General features: G+C 41.6%; 1 protein-coding gene across 1 annotated transcript; it reads left to right on the top strand.

Moving 5' to 3' along the window:
* The first annotated feature begins 4130 nt into the window (after positions 1 to 4130).
* Positions 4131 to 7353, top strand: LOC136476270 (mitochondrial pyruvate carrier 4-like). Its single transcript, XM_066474041.1, has 6 exons — positions 4131 to 4268; positions 5437 to 5558; positions 6048 to 6146; positions 6268 to 6320; positions 6902 to 6975; positions 7064 to 7353. The coding sequence occupies exons 2-6, from the start codon at positions 5504 to 5506 to the stop codon at positions 7113 to 7115; spliced, it is 333 nt and encodes a 110-aa protein (XP_066330138.1). The 5' UTR covers positions 4131 to 4268; positions 5437 to 5503; the 3' UTR covers positions 7116 to 7353.
* Positions 7354 to 8368: the final 1015 nt, after the last annotated feature.

Raw genomic sequence — 8368 nt, 5'->3', positions numbered from 1 at the left:
TTCCTTCAAAAAAAAATCAAATTATGTAGTAATTTTGAATCCCGATTTCCTTCAAAAAAATGTTTGTACGATGAATCAAGTCCTTTTATATAACCATTTGGCTAGCTGGTTAGATTCTTAAAACTAGAATCAGAATAAGAAGAAACCATATTTGGTTGTTTATCTGGATTGTACAAAAATGAGAATAGGTTCTAAGTGTTTTTCTCTGAAACATTTCTATTAAGAGTCTAAAACGTTTCTTGCTGCTAAACACATCTATAGATTAGGTAGAAGTTTTGTGCGATACTCTTACTATTTCTCATTATCTGCGAACCATTCTAATGCGGCGGCTTATCTCTGTGCTAAACAAACTTGGATTCGACAATGGCGCTTCTGCCTTAACCAGTAGTAACCAGGATCCTTATATAATCGCCTTCATTAACCACTCTTGAATAAAGTAAACACAAGTGCACTTCTGCCGGTTGATCATTTAATTATCACATTATAGACTCACGCAGGCCCATATGAACACGATTTTGATACTCAGAATAGGTGTTCTGATATTTTGGGTTAACTATTTCTTTTGCAGCAGGTGGCTGCTACAACCACCTTCCACGAAACCGATAAATTAAAGAAAACTTATCATAAACATTTCGTTGTAGATACACACATCTCCTTCCTATAATCTCTGATATCATCATTTTTTTACTACAATAAATCCAGGAAAACACAAACAATTATATAAACTCTAAGACTTAAACCCATAAATACAGTTTTCACCCATAAAAAAGCTAATCAAATTAAGCTAAATATGTACTCTCCTACTGCAATAACTATTTTTGTTAGATTGAACTGGATTTGGCCCAACCTTCAAACAAAATGTCAGGACTCATAATAAAATACTAGTGCAATAAAAGATTAATTTCATATGGAAAATGAATATGAGCTTGACTTAACTTAAATAGGTGGCTAGTTGTGTGTATCTGTTGTGAGTTTAAAAAAGATGTAAGATGAACCATATGCCTGCACGTGTGATGCGGTACGAATGGGCTTGAGCGACCAGGCTATGATATGAGTGGTGTGGCACTAACGAAGGCTTTGCAGCTCCAAACTCAATGCGAGAAGGTGGGAGGGAGAAATGGTAGACCAAGGGGTAGAAGATAGGTAACCGAAGAAATAAGTTTTTGTTCTTTAGTATTACTATTGGAGAATAATTGGAGGACTAACTGAACTCACTTTCCATTATTCTCACATGGGTTTATATAGAGAGTACAAGGGAATACAAAGAGATGGAAAATAAAGAGACTACAACTCTACAACTCTTAATATGCTAACACCCCCTGCAGTTGGAACGTTGACACTAATCAGGAGTGGAGACATTCAAATTGGAGCGAAATTTTGTAAATATGGAGGTAGGAAGACCCTTGGTGAACACATCCGCATATTGAGATGTAGAGGGCACATGAAGAACTCGAATTTCCCCTGTGGCAACTTTGTCCCTTACAAAATGAAGATCGATCTCAACATGTTTGGTGCGCTGATGTTGCACCGGATTGATTGGGAGATAAACTGCACTAACATTATCACAAAAAACCACAGAGGAACGTCGGGGACAGAAATGAAGCTCCTAAAGTAATTGTCGAAGCCATGAGATTTCTGCCACGGCATTAGCGACAGCTCTATACTCGGCCTCGGCACTGGAGTGAGACACGGTGTGCTGGCGCTTTGAAGACCAGGAAACCAAATTATCGCCCAAAAAGACAGCATAACCCAAGGTGAAACAACAAGTATCCGGACAACCTGCCCAGTCAGAATCTGAATATGCCACAAGGTCACAAGTGGAGGCGCGAAGTAACTGCAAACCATAGTCCAAGGTGCCCTTGATGTAGCGGAGAACACGCTTAATCAAGGCAAGATGTGGCTCACGAGGATCATGCATATAGAGACAAATATGTTGCACGGCATAGGAGATATCGGGGCGAGTAAAAGTGAGGTATTGTAATGCACTAGTGAGAGCCTGGTAATCAGTGGCAGATAGATTAGGGTAACATTTGCAACCAAAAACATGAAGATGATGATAGGAAGGAAGAGCACCGTATAGACCAAAGTAAATTTAGTGTTTTGGTTGGACGACGGTTGAGAAGATAAGTGACAGTCAATATAAAGAAGCAAGTATGCCATGTCGGAACCACGCCGAAGAATAAAACAGAGAGGTATCCGACTTTGCTTCCAAAAATCCAATAGAGCGAATAAAGGAAGCAAACCTGCCGTACCAAGCTCGGGGCGCCTGTTTTAAACCATAGAGTGACTTATTAAGGCGGCACACATGGTCAGGCTTTGAAGAATCAATGAACTCAAACGGTTGTGCACAATAAACTGTTTCTTCCAAAGTGTCGTGAAGAAAAGCATTCTTGACATCTAACTGATGGACCGCCCAGTTGTGAGAGAGAATTGTGCAGATAGTGGCGGGCTTCACAATAATTGAAGAATAATTAGAGGAATAACTCAACTCACTTTCCATTAATCTCATGTGGATTTATATAGAGAGTACAATGGAATACAAAGAGATGAAAAATAAAGAGACTACAACTCTACAACTTTTAATATGCTAACAATTACTAACAAATCCGTGTGTTACAACTGGAAGGTGCTCATGAGTCACGCCAATGATAATGAGCTATCAATTCTTTGTGCATTTAATTGAGCTTGACCCAACATTGAATCAAATAATCCCTCCTTCCACGAAAGAATGCAAGTATGATATCAATGTCGGTCAATCCGGCTCAAGTTTGACCAAGTTTATATTAAATAGTATTACTATTTATGCCTCTAAATAAATTTATTATGAAAATATATTCTATAAATAATCTAATGGTGCTTATTTTATATCATGAGTGTATGTACTTTTTCATATAAATTTAGTCAAAGTTCATACCGTTTGACTCCTCGAAAAGCGAAAATTGCATTCTTTTGTGGACGGAGGGAGTAAGTTCTCATGCCCACAATAATTGTTAGTGCAATAAAAGATTGAATTTGTATGGAAAATTGACATGAGATTGATTCAACTTAAGCAAGTGGTTGTTATGTGCACATATTGTGAGTCTAAAAAGGTGGCAAGGAGCTATATGCCCGCACGCGTGATGTGGCATGAACTTGCTTGGACAAACGATCCATGACATGAGTGGTTCACTGGCGATGAAGATTTTGCAGCTCCAAACTCAAAGCAAGAAGGGTGAGACTAGGGGACGGACAGGGCTGGAGCCAGAAATTGCTGATACGAGGGGTCAAGTGCTATAAGACATATTATTAGGGAGGACAAATCAATATTTTTTCACTGAATTATATAACAAAATATTATGTGCAAAAGAAAAGGTCATCTAGCATAGAGGATGATTCCTCCCTCCACCCCTGGAACAGAAGAGGAGTAAAAGAACGAATGAAAGGGGGAGTGATAGATGGAAGAAAGAAATTTTAACACTTGAATATTTAGATATAGAGCGTAGAAGAAGTTCTTGGAGATACTTTTATTCTCTCTTTATCCGCTGTGGTCAGTGGGCCGGTGACGAATTGTAATGCGGCGGCTTATCTCAGTGCTAAACAAACTTGGATGCGTAGACAATGGTGCTACTGCCTTAAGCCAGCAGTAACCTAGCTCCTTGTATAATCACCTGCGTTAGCCATCCCTGATTAGACTAGTATAAGCGCACTTTTCCTTACTTTTGTGAAGTTGAATACAAATTTACAGTACTCTATATGAACTTAGAACAGGTGCTCTTGTCTATTTTTGGTTAATTATTTCATTAGCAGTAGGTGGCTAGAATCGCCTTGGACGAACCTAGTAGATCTTTGAAACTAAAGAAGTTGCTGTAAATAAATCCAGAAAACACAAACAATTTTTTTTATTTTATTTTTGGACAAAGGCAGCAGGCTAGAATTGCACGCTCTCATGGACAGAGGGCGTAATCAAATAGAGTGTGTGACAGAAGGAAACTGGCAACCGTGTCCTGTTGGTCAATTCATCAAAAGTCAAACAAACTCTGTCCGTCGCTTGGGCCGCCGGGATCCGTCTCGTCCGTCCTTTAGCCCATCCAACGGCTGATGCGTAAGGAGGAGGGGTCACGGCATATTATACAGGTGGGCCCCACTGCCTCCCACCCCCACCGCGTCCCCAGCGCCAGCAGAGTAGTAGATCGATTCCCGAGGGAGACGGGCGCCGCCGCCCCTGACCGAGCCAGAGGCCCCCTCCTAGCTGACTCGGCTCCTCCGCCGTCGCCGGAGGCGAAGCAAGTGTAAAGCAGCCCACCCTTCCTCCCCTATCCTCTCCTCTCCTCTCCCTCCCCATGCGCTGTTATGTTCTGTATCGGGTTGGGCGCCGCCGCCTGCGCCGATCGTTCCGGTGTTTGTGTCTTCTGTCTGTGGGTTCGATTGTTCCTCTGAGCGCCGCCGACCGAGCCCTAATCCTAGCTCCTGCTGGGATGAACGGGCTGAGGTGGGGTTCCGAGCGCCCCCAGCCCGGGGTGGAATTGTGGTCCGGTTGTTGCGGTAGCAGCTTGTTTCCCCCCAACATTTCTGGTACCTGATCGGTAGGTATGCAGGGTGCCGATCCGAATTGCGGCCTGGCCGTGGGCAAAGCACTGGACCCGCAGTATTTGCTGCTGCTGCCATTTTCTTGCCCGGCGTTTGTTGCTTGCGCCTTGACTTGCTTGTAAAATTAACATGTTATTACCCCTTGCCCGCCCGGGCAGTTCTGCTCGTACTCCATCGTCAGAGGCGACAGGTAGTTTGACTCTGGCGCTACGGTGAAGAACAGTGATTTTGTAGTCAGTGTTCATGGGAACTGCTGTACTTGGATGGTTTGCAGGATTGAATTGAGCTAGGATGGCTATCCGTACTAGTTTCCTTCTCGATTGATGGAATGATCAATCTAATTTTCAGTGTGTTACTCTGTGGGCCGTGCTTGTTCGAAACATATATTCCATACGAAGTTTCTACTTGCTTCTCTGAAAAAGTAAAGCGTTGAAAAAGTAAAGCAATGTCAAAAGGTGTAAAAAAAGTGAAAAACTTGTTGGTTCTTGTAGGTGGTATTTGATGGCGATTGACATGATGACATTGGGATATGGTTCTGGGTTCTTGTATCCTGATATTTCGATATTTGGCTGTTGCTGCCGCCTGCTGCAGAAACAGAATACTGTAGAAACAGTAGAATTTTGCAGCAGCAGCGCTGTGGAGAAGCCAAACAAACACGCCCATTGTAGGGTGCCATTAAAATTGATGAATTTGACCTCCCTATACCTATTACCAGTTTGTATGACTGCAAAACTGTTGTACTGTCATGTTCTGGATATGTTTTCTCTATGCCCGTAACTCCGTTTATTGGTCCCTTCGGTGTCATCTCTACTTTTTTGTTGAATGATGAATGAATGGCTCACAAACATCATTTGGTTTTCTTGCTTGTAGGGGGACCACAGAAGCATTAGCTGGGTGAACTCACTCAAAAGGGGCAGGGAATAGTGCGCTAGTTTGAATGGCTGCTACAAAGCTTCAGGCCTTTTGGAACCACCCTGCTGGTCCCAAAACCAGTTAGTTGTTTTCTGGACTTTAATCTTTCTCTACTTTTCTTCGTTAACAGTGAACAAAAGCATCCCTCATTGCTGTTCATGGCCATCACCATCTTGCACGATGACAAGCTGTATAGAGACTGGCAATGGCCATCACCATCTTGCACAGTGACAAGCTGTATAAAGACTGGCAATGGCCATCACCATCTTGCACAGTGATGTCTTCTTAGCTTGTGCTTATTTCAATATATCAAATTATGCATGATCTGCATTCCTGATAGTATTTGTTATCACACTGTCCTCTAGATGGGAAATGTAATTTTGCTTTGTACTGCAGAAATGCAAAGCATGATCCAATAAAAATGCCCACACTTATTTGCATTCATTTGTCAATAATAAATAAAAATGCCCACACTTATTTGCATTCATTTGTCAATAATAATGTGATGCATGGTGCACTTAACAAATTATCCCCACAACCTCTAACTTCAAAGCTGACCTTCATTGCAGTTCATTTCTGGGCGCCAACATTCAAATGGGGTATCAGCATTGCCAACATAGCCGACTTTGCTAAGCCGCCTGAAAAGATATCTTACCCTCAGCAAGTTGGTAAGGCTAAGCTACCCAATCAGATTAAGTTGTATCCCTGCATTTCAGATAATATATGGACATTAGTTAAAGTGCATTATTGTATAATTCTGGTATGCTTACTCTTTTGCATGATGATCAGCTGTTGCATGCACCGGACTCATTTGGTCAAGGTACAGCTTGGTTATCACACCGGTAAGCCATCAGTTTGTGGTACTTGTCCGTTGGTTCTATAGTTGTCCACTGAAATATACAAGGTGATATGGGCTGTATTTGATCTTAACTTGACCTTTCTTGCTGCAAATATATTGGTTCTTCTATTAATCTTCTCATGGTGTATTTTCTAATAAGTGTTGATATTCATTTGCTTGTATAGTTTATGCTTTGATACTTCTGTCTTCTCCTTCACACATGTTCCACAAGACTTGTCATCTCAGAGAAGAACAATTTCTTGTTCTGATGTTTTTGGACTCTACATACAACAAAACATTTTAACCATACTGATTATCTATATAAATTTTTTTGTTCTTAGGAGTTTGGATTCTTAATAGACAATAAAAAAAATCACTTTACTGATTATTTCTATGACTTTGAAATGAGCTCATGGTTTCACAGCGAAATCATGCATGCATTGTGTTTTTCATAGCGGAGATAGTATTGACGTCCTTACATCTGGTTTTCCCATTTGATTGCCTGATATGTTAATTGCTGAGATAGTAGCCTTGGTATGGTAATTGGTGCTTACCTGACTGCCATGGAATGTTATCTTGTTGCAGAGAAACTTGAACCTTTTCAGTGTTAACGTTGCAATGGCGGGTACAGGCCTGTATCAGCTTTCACGGAAGATAAGGTTTGTCCCAAAGCCAAGCCAGCAAGTGTCATGTTGTTGTTGATATGTTGAGTGAAGAACATGATTTACTTATCGATCTCCTTTACAGGCAAGATTACTTCTCTGATGAGAAGGATGTTGCTCCACAACTGGAAGCATAGATAATGACAGCAGACAAAGAATAACGGATTGGGAAGTCTGCAGCCTAGGAGTCTACTCTTGATTTTTTTTTTTCTGGGCAGGCAAAGAATAAAAGATGGGTCCTGTTTGTTTTCCTGTTATTCTGAAATCATGAGCAGGTCAATGTGAAAAGCTTCTGCCAAAAAAGAAAACCCATGAAGTACTCTTTTGTGCATTTTTTGTGGGAACAAGCCATGCAAGCACATGGTTTATCTGTTATCCTTTTGTCCACTCAATCTCTTATTTGCGAACTCTAAATTGTTTTCCAAGCTGATTGATCATAACCCAGTGTTCAGAGATGTCAGTGTCCTTCACCATCCTCATTTTGTTAGGATCATGATGAAGCTGATTTGTTATCCCTGGAGAGTGAGAGCGTTCAACAACAGAAGAAACAATTCCTTTTCTATTCCAGGTAGTGGTTGTAGACACCTCTCATGCCGTATTTCATTTGGCACCAATTGGAGCCATTTGGTTTGTATTATCACTTTATCAGCCGGTCATTTCAATTGCAGTGGATATAGGCTCTGTTCGCTGGTTGGTTTCTAGGCTGATAAGCTCGGCTGGTGCTGGTTTGTTGTGAGAGAAAAACACTGTTGGCTGGCTGATAAGTCATGACTGAAACCAACAAACGAACAGGCTGATAGGTTTAGCAGACCGTCCGGAGAAGGGACGGGGCCTGGCTTGATCACAAGCAGAAAACTTGCCAGGAGACGCTGCACATAAAGCCCACGAATTGTTCGTAGATCCTGATCCTGACCGTTTCATGATGGAACGATTTGGCCAGTGACGACTATCGTCTGGAACATGTGAACTGCATAACGACAATTACACTGCTGTTTTGTCTGCACTCCGAATGTGCTCGAAGCTGGATTGAACCTAAACTCCCCTGCAATGCTCACCTAGGAAGATTCTGCGATTTCTTCCGGAGCGGGAAATGATGTGCATCCAGTTCCTTTGATCAAGCTAGACGGTGACACGGAGGAACGCGATGTGGTTTTAATTAGGCTACTGCTCCCTGATCCTAATTCCTAGGCATGTGACGTGATATGGCGTTCTGAATTTGGGGCGACCTAAAGTGAAAAGCTAGGCTGAAAAATACCGTTCGCTGATTTGTTGTGAGAGAAAAACACTTTACCATGGCTTTTATAACTCCCTTGCTTCTCTTCTTCTATTTTAATAATAAAAAAACATGGGGTAGTACGTTCTTAGAAAAAATCAGTGTGTTTGATTCAAG

Source organism: Miscanthus floridulus, chromosome 8 (genome assembly GCF_019320115.1).
Source record: "Miscanthus floridulus cultivar M001 chromosome 8, ASM1932011v1, whole genome shotgun sequence".
Classification (NCBI taxonomy): Eukaryota; Viridiplantae; Streptophyta; class Magnoliopsida; order Poales; family Poaceae; genus Miscanthus; species Miscanthus floridulus.
Note: the sequence above shows the minus strand (reverse complement) of the source record. Positions and strands in the feature narration are given on the sequence as shown.

What these genes read in the sequence shown, in the direction of transcription:
- LOC136476270 (XM_066474041.1), top strand. Translation starts at nt 5,504, where the DNA reads ATGGCTGCTACAAAGCTTCAGGCCTTTTGGAACCACCCTGCTGGTCCC. An exon ending in CCCTGCTGGTCCCAAAACCA is followed by an intron (nt 5,559 to 6,047) that starts GTTAGTTGTTTT and finishes CCTTCATTGCAG; the next exon opens with TTCATTTCTGGGCGCCAACA. An exon ending in ATCTTACCCTCAGCAAGTTG is followed by an intron (nt 6,147 to 6,267) that starts GTAAGGCTAAGC and finishes CATGATGATCAG; the next exon opens with CTGTTGCATGCACCGGACTC.